Source organism: Haliotis cracherodii, unplaced genomic scaffold (genome assembly GCF_022045235.1).
Source record: "Haliotis cracherodii isolate W230 unplaced genomic scaffold, xgHalCrac1.p SCAF_32, whole genome shotgun sequence".
NCBI lineage: Eukaryota > Metazoa > Mollusca > Gastropoda > Lepetellida > Haliotidae > Haliotis > Haliotis cracherodii.
Window position 1 is genome coordinate 3,457,032 of NW_027266289.1, and position 17,062 is coordinate 3,474,093.

At 41.6% G+C, this 17,062-nt stretch overlaps 2 protein-coding genes across 2 annotated transcripts in view; both read left to right on the top strand.

Annotated features, from left to right (window-relative positions):
- Positions 1 to 1,673, top strand: part of LOC139477279 (scavenger receptor class F member 1-like) — a 38,744-nt gene extending 37,071 nt beyond the window's left edge. The window contains exon 7 of the mRNA XM_071259826.1: positions 1,541 to 1,673. Coding sequence (XP_071115927.1) covers positions 1,541 to 1,673 — 133 coding nt within the window. The remainder of the gene's footprint in view (positions 1 to 1,540) is intronic.
- A 5,280-nt stretch (positions 1,674 to 6,953) lies between these two features.
- On the top strand, positions 6,954 to 16,004 carry LOC139477280 (ankyrin repeat domain-containing protein 17-like). Its single transcript, XM_071259827.1, has 2 exons — positions 6,954 to 7,020; positions 10,131 to 16,004. The coding sequence occupies exons 1-2, from the start codon at positions 6,954 to 6,956 to the stop codon at positions 15,881 to 15,883; spliced, it is 5,820 nt and encodes a 1,939-aa protein (XP_071115928.1). The 3' UTR covers positions 15,884 to 16,004.
- Positions 16,005 to 17,062: the final 1,058 nt, after the last annotated feature.

A 17,062-nucleotide genomic window follows, 5' to 3' on the forward strand; every position in this document is an offset into this window, starting at 1 on the left:
CATTGGTTACATTGCATTCAGGTCATCTCAACTTTGATGCCCAGCATTTTCCACTGGTATTGGTGCTAGATATAGGTTGGTAAAATGGGTTTCCAATATAGGAGTTTCAATTGTAGATTTAGTCCCTCAAAATTCCCTTTCCGGTTGACTGTGATTTTTTCTTCATTTCATTGAGGTATGAACCGACACAAAAACGATGTTAACCTGTATGAATCCATGACAGACGATGGATAACAGATGGTGCCTTATGGTGCCTTATGGAGCCATCTGGAGCCATCTGGAGACTTCCGTGGTGGCTATTCCATCTTGTACCTATGCAATGGTCCTTCCTCTGTCCACTTGGCTTAAAGGTCGTCTTGACGCTATCGTTGACGCTATTGTGGGTAAACCAATGACCGGATTGAGCAGTCAACCAACGCCTATTCTGGTGTCCCCCGCCGTCATATTCCAGGAATATTGCTAAAAGCGGCGTAAAACCATACTCAATTACTCACTTTCCAAATTGACGTGTAAATATCACAGGATGTTGATTCGCTGCGCATGTACAACTTGATTTTGTAAATGTAGGCCTTATACTTTCACTGGATACACCAGAGCTTAACAGTCCCAGGTTTGTGACCAGACGAGGCAGTGGTTCTATTTCAACATACTTAAAGGAACCAATCCTGATATAAGATGCAAAAGAAAAATCTATGCACACATGAGTTTATTAACATATAATGCCACACATCGTCAACTCACGCCGACCGCTTATCGCGGAGAGCACGCCCTGAACATTCACATACTACATACCATGAATGCGACTCTGACTCGCCTATATTATATAGCCACAATTAGAAAACATGGCGTAGTCTGTGAACCCTAACTGGTTCTTGCCATTTCACTCATTCCACGTGTGCTGAGCACGAGCTCTGACCGTCTTGTTGAAAACCACCTGGGCTCGGAAACTGTACATACACAAAGTCAAAGAAATTATCTACATTAGCTCCTTGATGAAAAAATGAGAAAAGTGACTACCGTAAGGCTGACACCTTATACACGTTACAAGCCACGATACACTGCCTGTTGAACCCTGTACCACTCTGTGTGTGCGTGCCTGAGTGATGCGTGCACCCCCCCCCCCCCCCCCCCCCCCACACACACACACACAAGCGGTCCAAAAGATGTCTACATGCCACACGTCCGATTTCGTTACCTTCTGCATTAATTAGGAGATTTAGTCAACATTATTGGTTCAGTGTGTGCCTGTACTGACTTCATTGACTTCATCAATCTCTGATAGATCTCTTCATTGTCTGGTTGTGTTGCTGTCAGGCAATAAATACTCTTTTTTTATGCAAACTGAGTGAGTGATGGGTGCTACCGGTAGGTCAGGACATGCTTACCCTTTTTCTCGAACACCTGGTGCCATCACTGATTTTCAGTGGTCCATTCATATAATTTCCACAGCTGTTTGCCCTTTACGCCAAGTGGAATCTGATTCAGCAGATAAAAACTAGGCTGGTTATTCTCTCTCACTGACAGTTTAATTTCCTTTCAGACGCAGACGCAGACGCAAAGACAGAAAGAGACAAAAATGTAAGTCCACTGCAGTTCGATCTGATCTCCAATTTGAAAAGATCATACGATTTTCTCATGGAATGTTTCCTGTTTCTTCTGTTTTATATGACTGAGGCAACTGGGTCTCTCAGTCTGTCGGTCAATGTTCATGTCTCTCTTTATGAATCTTAACATCGATCCAATGATTCTGGCACGCCAGTGAGTCTATCTTTAAATGTGCAAATGTGAGTCATATGCTTGTGAATACCCCTACTCTATCACTTCACTGTATTCCTGTATGTGCTTGTAGCAACAGCAATAATATTTTCTCAGTTGGAACACCAAACTGTCAGGTTTTGTGTCTATGGGCACTGGATTGAAAAATGAGGGAAAATTCAGCGCAATTGATTACTTGGTGAGCATCCAGAAAGTGTAAGCAAATGAGTTGAGTTTTTCAAGAATAAATACATGGAGCATTTTGCGCCGCCTGGTACACATAATAACGGCCAATCACATGACACTGGTCCGGTCCCCTGGCGCACGTGATGGCTAGGGCTTCCTTCAGGAAGGCTGGATGTTTAACTGTGACTGGCTGTGGCGGCATGCCTGGCTGTTATTGCTCCAGAATCCGCCACTCGCAGTGCAGCGAGATTTGCTGAAAAGTCATATTTGGATCTAAAACCCGTCGGTAGAATTCAGACACGCGCCAAGAAGTCAATCAAAACATGTAACCTAGTATATTGAGATTACATATTTCTCCGCTATGCACAGTTACCTCTATTGGACAATCGGTTGTGTATTATTTGGTTATTTAAATATGAGATATTGCTTCATTTCACGCAACAAGTATTGTGATAAGGATGGAATGTAATTAACTGAGTCATTGACCTACTTGCATATAATGTACATAACATATAAGCGATAATATTCATTCCAGCAGCATTAGCAATCTCTACTAAAAGCAGAGTTAATGTAGAGATGAAAGCATTACCACCTTACGTCTGTTTTTCATAGACATGTTATTATGGTTTGAAACCTCTAATTGAACAATTGACAGTTGTTGTTTATTCTGTATTCTTTCATCGCAGTTGAATAGTAAGTATTTTTTTTCTTATTGAATTATCAACACAACTGAAGCACGTATCTAATACAAAGGACAAAAACCAAAGCCTTCTAAAATACAGTCCATTATAATCATGCAGAGGCTAAGACCAAAGCGAGATATTTTTTTGTTAACTTTTCTTAGCTGATTGAGTGTAGAATGCGTTTCATATTGGGAATTGTTAAGATTGTTAAATTTGTGCTAAATAACTTCAATAATCATATCTCTGATATCTTAAATTCATTTCAGTCCAAGTTCGTATTTATTTTATTGGCAAACAAAATCGCAATGGTAAAGATTGAACCATTTCGTAAATATATTATGCAAATGTTAGACAGAATAAAAACGTAATTTTCGAGGTCTTCGTGTCAGATGCAGAAATGAGCATATTATTTCAGCTTGTCATGTTATATTAACTACAAGATAAAATATTATTATTTAAAATATTATTAAAATAATTATTTCGACATTTCTAATTTCAAGTGTTTTGGTTGAATACTTGTAATATTCAAACATATAGATCCTGTGTTGTAATGTGTTGTACGGAAATCATACACGGCACGCTTTGCCCAACCTCAGTATCCAATATTACTATTTCAATATCGACCAAGTTTACAATGCCTTCATATGTATGCCTTTGCCAAAGTCGATTTTTCGAAATCGAAAAGTGTATCATTATTTTGCCATTTCAATTTAATATAACGAGAGTAAAACAAAAATAAAGATGTGAGCTCTGACAGGAGTGTGTCCGTCAGTGCCAATATCTCCCATGTGGTGTCTCTGACATCAATGTGTCTGTCAGTGTCAATATCACCGATGTGGTGTCTATGACAGCAGTGTGTCTGTCAGTGCCAATATCACCGATGTGGTGTCTCTGACAGCAGTGTGTCTGTCAGTGCCAATATCACCATGTGGTGTCTCCGACATCAGTGTGTCTGTCAGTGCCAATATCACCATGTGATGTCTCTGACAGCAGTGTGTCTGTCAGTGCCAATATCACCATGTTCTGTCTCAGACAGCAGTGTGTCTGTCAGTGCCAATATCACCGATGTGGTGTCTCTGACAGCAGTGTGTCTGTCAGTGCTAATATCACCATGTGGTGTCTCAGACAGCAGTGTGTCTGTCAGTGCCAATATCACCGATGTGGTGTCTCTGACATCAGTGTGTCTGTCAGTACAAATATCACCATGTGGTGTCTCAGACAGCAGTGTGCCTGTCAGTGCCAATATCACCCATGTGGTGTCTCTGACAGCAGTGTTTCTGTCAGTGCCAATATCACCCATGTGGTGACTCTGACAGCAGGGTGTTTGTCAGTGCCAATATCACCGATGTGGTGTCTATGACAGCAGTGTGTCTGTCAGTGCCAATATCACCGATGTGGTGTCTCAGACAGCAGTGTGTCTGTCAGTACAAATATCACCATGTTGTGTCTCTGACATCAGTGTGTCTGTCAGTGCCAATATCACCGATGTGGTGTCTCTGACAGCAATGTGTCTGTCAGTTCCAATATCACCGATGTAGTGTCTCTGACAGCAGTGTGTCTGTCAGTGCAAATATCAAGCTATGCTTGGGAAATGAGATCATCTTATTAGCCAACACTTTTTCCACTGGACCACGGGTACTGTCACAAATAATGAGTCGTCGTATACCAAGTCATCAACACCTGATTGTTTACCTTCATGCGCATGCATAGGAGGCAGTTTCCCTGCGAACTTGAAACGTGATAGAAATTGTACGGAGTTTCCTCATATGACATTGGATTAAATCATTAAAAGAGATTGCTCACGCATACCTTTATAACAAATATTATATTTGGGATAACACGTTCTTTTTAAAGTACAGATTCGTGTACTTTTGGGGTTTAGTCCCGTCCGGGATTCGAACCCACACAGTCAGCGGGAGGCACCTAATCGCCAGCACACAAAGTCAGCGATATAACCCACACAGCCACCGAGGCTTCCACTGAAATGACAGTATGACAACTGGTAGTCTAGATCTCTGGTAGTGTGTGTTCATAACGCCTACCTACCTCGCAACTAACACTAATGATCGTAAAGGAATGTCTATCCCTAAGGATTGGGAAGGGGTGTTTGATCGGAAAGTGGTACTTAACCCTGATGATCGTAAATGGGCGCTTGTTTGGAAAGGGGATCCAAGGGCTGAGGAAAGGCGTTAGGTGTATACTACATTTACCCGAACTAATTAGTAATGAGTAGAGTAGAGTAGAAGAGGCATGGGAAAGCTGTGAGCTGAGCACCACTACCACTGTAGGAGGATCAGGTCACTCCCTTGGATCATATCACTCTGGACTGATTTCATCCTAGGGTCAAATCATTCCCTTTAGGATCATACACTCCATCTTTGCAGGATAAAAAAACCACTATTCTTATATTTTCTGTACTGTTGATAAGCAGTAACCTACCCTTATTGATTACTGTCCTTACCTTTCAATTTGATATATATATGACTTATATATATAAACTTCCTCTATATGTCAAAAATTAAATACAAAAAGGCTTGGATATGCGCGATAACATAAGCACTAAAAGACATTAATTATTGGAAGGTAATAATGAAAGAAGATATTTTATTTAAGCCTTCGTCTTCTTATACGTTTTATGTATCAAAAGTATACTGGTGTTTTTTAAGAAAACATTGTTCACATCAAGCAGTCCGTCGTTTAGATGAACAATATGGTGATGGCTTTCTATACTTTCAAGCTTTTCTATCAATGGTCACCACTCCGAACTGTTTTTCGAACTCTCCCAACATTTCTAATTTAGAAATAAATCACGAGTTGGAGAGAATGAACCATTAGGGGTAAAGGTCATTCAAAATATATTACATACATATGGTAATATATATTCCATTAATAATAAACTCCCATGCGTTTTTGTAGTTAGTTATGATTGGCTGACTTATTTATCCCTCGCTTTATCCCGATGCTAGAAGTATATCAGCCCAAATATCATTTTAGGAATAAATTGGTTGATTTTTTTTATCTCCACACGAGCATGTCAGTACAGCAATGTAAGATAACAGATGGCTGTTCCAAGATGTTACGAAGCTTTAAGTTTGTCTCTTAAAAAGGGAGGTTACTCTAATTGTTATTGACCTAAGAAGTGGCATCTGGTCGACATTTGAATGAAGATGGCCTTGCTTTGAAGAACGTAGAGTCATGTGGTCATATTAAATGGTATGCATTTTCGAGTAACATTAAGAATTAACTGAATTAGCTTCGTTATACGTAAATAAGACATAATAATTATGTTAAATGTATTTACACGCCGTGTCATGCTGTCCATTACTGTAGCAGAGTAATTTGGTAAATTTCATTTTGGTGCAGCCAATAATCTCTTACCCCTAAAAACAGAAGAAAAATATAAGAAAGGGAAAAGCAAGAACATGTACTGACTTTAATAGATATGTAACAGGGTGTCACGTTTGTGTGGATTGATGACGAATACTTGTTGGGTGCTCGTGGGATATATTTTGTGTGTTCGGGGATCGAGAATACAGAGATCCATCCCACCACTATATGAATAAGGGTGACATACATAATATAATGAAGTTGAATTAGTGATATGCAATCAGAGGAATCTACAATTAAACTAACACATTATTACATTTACTGTATACCATGAGCATGAATTTAAGCATATATTATCAGAACAACCATCCGTTTATTATAGCTACAAATCCCATTTATATGATACAATACACATCAATATATATACACAAAAGGATAAGCACATACACACCAGCCTCGTCACGGCAAAGCCAACACTAATACTCTATATGTGCATTCTCTATGTCTATCTCACCCACACAGAGTACATATTTACCAACATTTTTTTATAGAACTATGTACATAATAATCAACTAACTGATACAATATTGTACAATATATTATTGACATTTATAGCTGTAAGCTTTACATTATTGCTATAAACACATGAGTTCAGCTACAAGCTAAAAACTTTATATATAAATTACTGAAAGCATCTTATAACAATGTGGTAGCTTTACACACTGATTACAGTATAGTCTAATTGCTTACTTTAGGAATGACTTAACACAATACACACTAATGTATCATGACTTTGAAGAAAAAGTAATGTATTTACAACATTGCATATCATGTAGAAATATTTACATGTGTAGGACACTGTTTTCCTCTACCTATTCCAAAGCCAATTCAACTCTCCTTAGATTGGACCATTCTGTTTGTTTTAAGCCTGATGTAGCATAATTTATTTGTTCATGACATATGTCAATTTTCAGTATCTCAGTATCAAATAGCTAAGTTCAAATGGCTCCTGTTACAGATACCGAAATTCCGACGGAGGAACCACTGACTGCAGCACAGAAGATCAGGAGTGAGTTATTTGCTGTACTAGATATCTGAACGATCGTTCAGCTATGGGTAGTTTGTTTATCTTTACTTATAAGCAAAAGAATCTCTGCACGTGGGTCATAATACACAATTAGCATCAGTCAACACCTCCTGATCGGGCGCAATAATATACTGAACAACAAAAGTTCCTGTGGCATTGAATAAGATTTAATGCAAAGTTATGTTTTTTACCAAATCTGAAACAATTTCGGTTTGCAACAGATAAAAGACTCCTGTAAGTGTTCAACTGCTTTAATTTGCCATGCTGACTTCAGAAAATGCATGATTTCATAAAAAAACATGAACATGCCAAAATGTCAATTTACAAATCAATAGCGTGCAACACTTCTTCATCTCATGAAATGGGCCAGGAGTTGCACAAAGTCCTGTGGGATATCTGTCCATATCTGCTGGAGCATTTTTCGAAGTTCCTGAAGTGTCTGTGGAACACGTGGTTGACGTCGAAGGATCAGGGGAGCGAGCCGGCAAGGGGATGACATTCACGTTGTTTTGTGGAATAGAATCATGAACAAGTCGAACAATATGAGGCCGAGCGTTGTCATGTTGAAGGGTAATGGCTGGGCCATGACGACGCAAAAATGGTAGAACAACAGGGCTGATGATCTCGTCGCGGTAGCGCTGTCCATTGAGATTTCCCTCTCCCACTATCAAACGGGTCCTCTGTCTTGCTGTAATCCCACCCCATACCATAACGCTGCCGCCCCCGAACCGATCTTCTTCCATGACACAATGATTGACGTAACGTTCACCTCGACGTCGGTACACTCGAATCCGACCATCGCTGTGAAATCGAGACTCGTCAGTGAAAAGAACTTGTCCCCAATGCATGGCCATCCAGCGTAGATGCTGTCTGCACCACTGTAGACGTGCCTGTCGGTAGTTTCCTGTCAAAATTGGACGTCTGGCGGTTCTTATGGCGAAAATCCCTGCACATCTTAGGCGACGACGTACGGTTTGTGAAGATATCCGTTGAAGGCCAGGGATGCTTATTGCAGTCACTGTTGCTGGCTGGGATCGATTTTGTTGGTGTTTTTTTCGAATCCGGTTGTCTTGTCGATTATTGGTTAAGCGTGGCCTGCCACTCCGAGGATGGTCTCTCTCTGCATTCATCTGTTGCAAACGTTGCCATAAACACCAAATGATGTTTCTGTTGACGTTATATTGTCTTGCAACATCACGTTGACTCGATCCTGCTTCAAGCATACCAATGGCTCGCAGACGCTCATTTTTGACCAGACGTGGCATTTCGTAATGTTGAATAATTGCTTAATTTTGTTGTTTTTCTAAGTGGTTGTTGTCAGCACGATGCTAAGCAATTCATATGGAATCCCGTTAATGCACGTTTTTTTATACCAATTCTTGGTTAGTGAAATGCGTGGGGCTTGCATAAAAGTCAACTTGTGCATGGAATGCATGCTTTTCTGTAGCAGTTGCGTTTTTGTGACTTGATTCCATACATGTTCTACAATAATGAAAACTTTATTTGTTTGAAAAATACACTATAATATTGGTGTCACAGGAACTTTGGTTGTTGAGTATATATCATATTTTTTATGTTTTCATTCGCAGGTTGGTATGCAAATTGGTATGCAAATACATCATCAACCAAAATGATATCCAATGCAATTTCTTTTTTTGCCTTGTACCTGGTCTTACTTGTTTTATGTAAATAATTGACATGCCCTTGAATGTGTTTGTGTTGGGAGCCACTCTGAGGCAGGATACATTTACGTGTTCGTAAACACCTGGTTATGATAGTGATTTATGCTCACATATTTTTGATACAGTTTGAATCGTACAATGGAGAGATTTCTAATTGGTTTGTTGCCATGATTGTGTACCTCTGAATATCCATGCACTTGGTACGATGCCCTTTGTTCACATGTACAGCGTGTTATGGTCTACTGTCAAACCAGTCAATATCCCAACGTTATGTAAACCGCCTGCTCTCTGGTTCAGTACATTCAGTCAAAGACAGATATTGGAGACTTAAGAAATGCTGAGGAAAGGTGAAATATGACATTTGTTTTATCTGGTTTCAAAAGGTGATTTTGTCACACCTATTGATAGCATTTTGACAGTATTCAATGTTCACAGGACACATGTGGACACAAGGGTGCTCCGAGTGAAACCTGATGTAGTGATGACCACAAGATGATCATTGAGGACCATTTTAATCTGGAGAAATGTTTACTTTACAGAAGCTCAAAAGTCGAGTGGGTTTATGTTATGGCCTTTTTGTCTGTCATCTGTTGGAGACTGCGTTTCCTCAGATATAATTATATAAACCCTGTCCATATCCTATAGAAATCTCTGCATAAAGCAGAGCCCATTGTACGATTCCGACTATATCATGCGCATGTGTTCATGAATCACTCTATCAAATAGTTGAGCGTATTCTGACCCGCCAGTGGCACATGTCACAAACACACGCAAAGTCAAGTCAATTGTTCACCGGAAGAAACACGAGAACACTGCAGGGAATTGCATCGGACATATTTTTTTTGTCACTGATGTGTCAAGTGGGAATGTCCTCCATAAACCTTTGTTAAAGCTTTACTGAGGCCTTGAATGGTGTAACCTTTATCACACAACTTCTGTGCAAGAGTTGTATGTGCTCTTTGAAATATTGAAAGTTGTGGGGCTGTGGGGTAGCCTGGTGGTTAACGCGTCAGCTCGTCACACTGATAACCTGGGTTCGATTATCCATTGACTATTGGAACGTTGGAGTCATCCCTCTTGTCATACCGTCTTGTGGAGAGTGTTTTGTTTCTCTGAATCTTTGTGTATAGGTATTAATATGAGTCACATGGGGCGTCTTCTCTCAAAGTGAGGAGATCAACTTTGGTATGAGTGTTTCTTCTTATGATGGATGACATCATATTTTGTTCAAATAATTAGAATTTAGTGTTACTCTTAAGTTTTCAGTATATATTTAGCACATTTTTAATATCAATGCTGACAACAAAGTTTGCTAATTGTCTATCTTTCTTGGCATTTTAATACTTTTAATCTGTGAGCTATAGTGCTGTGGGATAACATACATAAATCTAATTTGTGATGCTTCCACAGAAAGAACGGAATCCAGGATACAGTCGTTGACTGAAGACATGGTGGATACAGCAGCCCTGCAGAAGGTGACAGACAAGTTGGACAGAGGAGCAGCATGGGTGACAATCAAGGGAAGACCAGGAGAGGGGAAGTCTACAATAGCCTACATGACCCTCAAAGATCAACACAGTCAGGGGAAACAAGTTTATCAGGTGGAGTCGCCCGATGAGTTCAAGGAGGTCATAACAGCCTGCGCTAATCCTGTCATTATGTTAGATGACATTTTCGGTGATCTGGAATTCGATGCAGCAGAGTGGGCCAAGTGGAGACAACGTCTACGACCTATTGTGGATGTGAACGATTCTGACAAATGTACTCAAAAAAGTCAAAGAAACATGTCTGCTGAAATTGTACAAGGTTTAGAGACAACAGACGATGAACAAACAGAGATTAAAACAGGACCAAACAAAGGCAAAGCTATCATTATTCTCGTAGGCCGCGATTATGTGCTGAAATCGTCATTGCCAGATTTAGGAAGGATGGCAGATTACATATCCAGTCCCCAATACGTGGTGGAAGTCACCTCACAGAGAGACATAGATGAGCGCAAGAAGATATGGCATGTTCATGCCAAAACAAAATACATAGACTTTGATGAGTCAACTGTGTCTCGGATATGTCAGGCTGACTGTCCACACGGCTTTCCCCATGTCTGTAAAATGTTTGTCACAGCTTATGAACATGGTCAGACTCAAGCTCAAGCGGCGGCTTTCTTTCACTCACCTCTTAAATTCCTAAAGACGACCATTGATAAGTTTCTTCAGGATGAGATAAAGCGTTCACTGTTCATGGCTATGATTATAAGAGATGGGAAGATTAGTGGACATGAGTTGGAGGAGGATCCTAAACTTGGGTATAAATGCATAACAGCTGCTGATGATTTGGTTGGTTCTTATCTCAAGAAAGAAGACAGCACATACGTGTTTGATCATCCATCTATATACGACAGTGTTGCTTTACTTCTCAGTACAAAACAATCAAAGTTTGTCATTGAGAATTGTAGCTTGACTTTCATCCATCAGCGAATTCGTCTTAAACCTTCCTCAAAATCAGGGGGAAATGTTCCTGGTGAGAAAGATCTTGTTGCAAACATCCCATGGACCTGTGCTGAATACTTAGCAAGAAGATTTGCAACTGAAATTGAAAGGAGCAATTTGTTGCCCGTTTTATCACACCAGGCATGTTGTATAGCAGAGTTTGTTGAGTTGCTGATGGACTGCGTGAAGAAACAAGGTCACATGTCGGTTCCTGATATTCTGAAACTAAATGATAAATCTTCAAAACAGTCATTTTGTAAATTACTTCCTAGCAACAAGTCATTTCATCTCATCAATTTCATTATGGAGAAAGAAAACATATCATTCAGCCAGAGTGAAATAAGGGACATTTTACATGGAGTGTGCATAAATGCTGCTTGTAGTGTACTGACCTATATCAGTCAACACATGAAGCTTGACATTAATGGTAGATATGGTGTTTCGGAGGAAACTCCGCTTATGTTAGCAGCACAAACACAGGACAGTGAGTTTGTTGATCAGATTCTGTCCCTTGACCCTGACCTGTATGCAAGAGACAACCTAGGTCAAACTGTCTTTCATTACCTTTGCGAATATGGCCTTACATCAGCTGTGGAATCTACGATTAACATGGGCGTGGATGTTAATAAGCATTATATGTCATCAGCCTGCTGTAACAGTAGGCATAAAGTTTATTCTTACAACCTCCTTCTATACCGTGCCATAGAAAAAGGCCACGTAGAGGTGGTGCAACTGCTGGTGAGAAAAGGATGTGAAGTAGACAACAAGGAAGGTCTTAGATGTGCTTTTAAGAACCTCAACATGGACATGGTTCATTTATTCTTAGACAGAGGAGCACAGGTGGACGGTGATGCTGTGTTCAATGCTTGTGAGGAGGGGGACTTAAGTATTACCAGTACGTTGTTTGATGCGGGCGCTACTGTTAACATGACATCATCTGACGGATATACTCCTCTTCACAGCTCATGTGGATACAATCCTAAGGTCGTCTTGTTTTTACTGGAGAAAGGAGCAAGTGTGAACCATTGTTCAAATGTTACAGGTGACACACCACTTCATACAGCAGCAACATGGACATCTAGAAAGTGTGTTGATATGTTGCTGAAGGCTGAGGCTGATGTGAAGGTACAAAATAATGCAGGTGACACACCACTTCATAAAGCAGCAGAAGTGGGATCTTCAGAGTGTGTTGATATGCTGCTGAAGGCTGGGGCTGATGTGAATGTACTGAATAATGCAGGTGACACACCACTTCATGAAGCAGTAGCAGAGGGATCTACAGAGTGTGTTGATATGTTGCTGAAGGCTGGGGCTGATGTGAATGTACAGAATGATAGAGGTGACACACCACTTCATGAAACAGCAGAAGAGGGATCTACAGAGTGTGTTGATATGTTGCTGAAGGCTGGGGCTGATGTGAATGTACAGAATGATAGAGGTGACACACCACTTCATGAAACAGCAGAAGAGGGATCTACAGAGTGTGTTGATATGTTGCTGAAGGCTGGGGCTGATGTGAATGTACAGAATAATGCAGGTGACACACCACTTCTTGAAGCAGCAGAAGAGGGATCTACAGAGTGTGTTGATATGTTGCTGAAGACTGGGGCTGATGTGAATGTACAGAATAATGCAGGTGACACACCACTTCATAAAGCAGCAGGACAGGGATATGCAGAGTGTGTTGATATGTTGCTGAAGACTGGGGCTGATGTGAATGTACAGAATAGTACAGGTGACACACCACTTCATAAAGCAGCAGGACAGGGATATGCAGAGTGTGTTGATATGTTGCTGAAGGCTGGGGCTGATGTGAATGTACAGAATAATGCAGGTGACACACCCCTTCACAAAGCAGCACTACTGGGATCTACAGAATGTGTTGATATGTTGCTGAAGGCTGGGTCTGTTGTGAATGTACAGAATAATGCAGGTGACACACCACTTCTTGAAGCAGCAGAAGAGGGATCTACAGAGTGTGTTGATATGTTGCTGAAGGCTGGGGCTGATGTGAATGTACAGAATAATACAGGTGACACACCCCTTCACGAAGCAGCACTACTGGGATCTACAGAGTGTGTTGATATGTTGCTGAAGGCTGGGGCTGATGTGAATGTACAGAATAATGCAGGTGACACACCACTTCATGAAACAGCAGAAGAGGGATCTACAGAATGTGTTGATATGTTGCTGAAGGCTGGGGCTGATGTGAAGGTACAGAATAATGCAGGTGACACACCCCTTCATGAAGCAGCACTACTGGGATCTACAGAGTGTGTTGATATGTTGCTGAAAGCTGGGGCTGATGTGAAGGTACAGAATAATGCAGGTGACACTCCACTTCATAAAGCAGCAGGATGGGGATCTACAGAGTGTGTTGATATGTTGCTGAAGGCTGGGGCTGATGTGAATGTACAGAATAATGCAGGTGACACACCACTTCATGAAGCAGCAAGATGGGGATCTACAAAGTGTGTTGATATGTTGCTGAAGACTGGGGCTGATGTGAATGTACAGAATAGTACAGGTGACACACCACTTCATAAAGCAGCAGCTTCATTGCGGGGATCTAGAGAGTGTGTTGATATGTTACTGAAGGCTGGAGCTGATGTGAAGGTACAGAATAATGCAGGTGACACACCACTTCATAAAGCAGCAGCAGCAAGACGGGGATCTACAGAGTGTGTTGATATGTTGCTGAAGGCTGGGGCTGATGTGAATGTACAGAATAATGCAGGTGACACACCACTTCATGAAGCAGCAAGATGGGGATCTACAAAGTGTGTTGATATGTTGCTGAAGACTGGGGCTGATGTGAATGTACAGAATAGTACAGGTGACACACCACTTCATAAAGCAGCAGGACAGGGATATGCAGAGTGTGTTGATATGTTGCTGAAGGCTGGGGCTGATGTGAATGTACAGAATAATGCAGGTGACACACCCCTTCACAAAGCAGCACTACTGGGATCTACAGAATGTGTTGATATGTTGCTGAAGGCTGGGTCTGTTGTGAATGTACAGAATAATGCAGGTGACACACCACTTCTTGAAGCAGCAGAACGGGGATCTACAGAGTGTGTTGATATGTTGCTGAAGGCTGGGGCTGATGTGAATGTACAGAATAATACAGGTGACACACCACTTCATAAAGCAGCAGGACAGGGATATGCAGAGTGTGTTGATATGTTGCTGAAGGCTGGGGCTGATGTGAAGGTACAGAATAATGCAGGTGACACACCCCTTCACGAAGCAGCACTACTGGGATCTACAGAGTGTGTTGATATGTTGCTGAAGGCTGGGGCTGATGTGAATGTACAGAATAATGCAGGTGACACACCACTTCATGAAACAGCAGAAGAGGGATCTACAGAATGTGTTGATATGTTGCTGAAGGCTGGGGCTGATGTGAAGGTACACAATAATGCAGGTGACACACCCCTTCATGAAGCAGCACTACTGGGATCTACAGAGTGTGTTGATATGTTGCTGAAAGCTGGGGCTGATGTGAAGGTACAGAATAATGCAGGTGACACTCCACTTCATAAAGCAGCAGGATGGGGATCTACAGAGTGTGTTGATATGTTGCTGAAGGCTGGGGCTGATGTTAAGGTACAAAATAATACAGGTGACACACCACTTCATAAAGCAGCAGCTTCATTGCGGGGATCTAGAGAGTGTGTTGATATGTTACTGAAGGCTGGAGCTGATGTGAAGGTACAGAATAATGCAGGTGACACACCACTTCATAAAGCAGCAGCAGCAAGACGGGGATCTACAGAGTGTGTTGATATGTTGCTGAAGGCTGGGGCTGATGTGAATGTACAGAATAAAGCAGGTGACACACCACTTCATGAAGCAGCAAGATGGGGATCTACAAAGTGTGTTGATATGTTGCTGAAGACTGGGGCTGATGTGAATGTACAGAATAGTACAGGTGACACACCACTTCATAAAGCAGCAGGACAGGGATATGCAGAGTGTGTTGATATGTTGCTGAAGGCTGGGGCTGATGTGAATGTACAGAATAATGCAGGTGACACACCACTTCATAAAGCAGCAGCAGGACGGAAGTTTGCAAAGTTACCGACAGAGGAAGTTGATGTGAATGTACAGAATAATACAGATGACACACAATTTTATACAGATGCAGCAGCATTGCGGGATAAATATACAGAGTGTGTTGATATGTTGCTGAAGCCTTGGGCTGATGTGAAGGTACAAAATAATGCAGGTTACACACCACTTCATAATGCAGCAGGACGGGGATCTACAGAGTGTGTTGATATGTTGCTGAAGGCTGGGGCTGATGTGAAGGTACAGAATAATGCAGGTGACACACCACTTCATAATGCAGCAGGACGGGGTTCTACAGAGTGTGTTGATATGTTGCTGAAGGCTGGGGCTGATGTGAAGGTACAGAATAATGCAGGTTACAAACCACTTCATAAAGCAGCAGCAGGAGGACAGCTGTATGCAACGTATATTGACAGGCTACTGAAAGAGGAAGTTGATGTTGATGTACAGAATAATGCAGTTTACACACTACTTTATAAAGCAGTAGCAGCACAGCGGGTTAGACCTAGAGAGTGTGTTGATATTTTGCTGAAGGCGGGAGCTGATGTGAATGTACAGAATAATACAGGTGACACACCACTCCATAGTGAAGCACAGTGAAAATACTTGCATGCAATATTGTTAGGCTTGTAGACATGTTTGAAATGCTTTTGTAAAATAATACTAGTCATAATAGGATATTCTTTTGTTAATCCGCTGTATGTGGGCCCAAGGTAACGGCAGTAGCATGTTTACATTAATGTTTAGAACATTGATGGTATTTACACATTTCAAAATGTAATGTATGCTAGCCACATTAAAAAAAACTGTGCACGGAGAAAATATAGATATAACGGCACACAGTCCATATATGAAATATAGGTTTGAACACAGCAATTACTGGAGACATTCAAACGCTCATACACGTGCCATGCGATATGACGTCATTGATGGGGCCTATGGACGTGCAATGTGTTACTGCACGTGCATCCTGTGCAGCTGTACACAGCATGTGCAACTCAAAATTCGCTGTCACTTTGGAAAGCATGAGCTGTGGTAATTAAAAAATTCAAAACTTCTCAGGCGCAGACACAAGCATATCACAAGCAAATCATGCCAATATTGACAGCTGCACAGCGTCATGAAGCAATTGGAATGACCCGAGCGGGAATGAGGCAACAACAGGTGGCAACACATTTCCAATGCCATCGTAACACGATATCGGCACTGGTGAGGCGTTATCAGAACACAAATGACGTTGCCGACTACCCACGTTCAGGACCTCCCCGAGTAACGACGCCAAGACAGATAGATTCGAGTTACACATCTCCGACACAGGTTCCAAACGGCAGTAACGACGTCCCAGACAATTCCTGGACTGCGCCGTATCCATCCCAACACTGTCAGGAATCGTTTACGTCAGTACGGGATTCGACCACGACGCCCTGCCATACGTCCCATCCTGACACACCGTCATCGAGTCAACCGTCTAAGATGGTGTCGAAATCATGTTCGCAAACCTCGAATATGGTGGAGAAATGTTGTCTTTACAGATGAATCGAGGTTCAACATTTCCCACAGTGACGGGCGCCAACGTGTCTACCGGCGTTTGGGAGAACGTTATGCACGCAACTGTATTGTGGAGAGGAATCGTTTTGGAGGTGGCTCTGTGATGATTTGGGGTGGGATAACATCACGGCACCGAACCCCTTTGGTGGTTGTTCAGGGCAATCTCACCGGTGTTGGCTACAGAGATCAGATTCTGAGGCCTGTGGTCATTCCTTTCCTGCAACGTCATGG

Bases quoted from the DNA above. Each gene is read 5' to 3' on its own strand.
- LOC139477280 (XM_071259827.1), top strand. From the start codon at position 6,954: ATGGCTCCTGTTACAGATACCGAAATTCCGACGGAGGAACCACTGACT. The intron at 7,021-10,130 runs GTGAGTTATTTG...ATGCTTCCACAG, and splicing joins TGCAGCACAGAAGATCAGGA to AAAGAACGGAATCCAGGATA.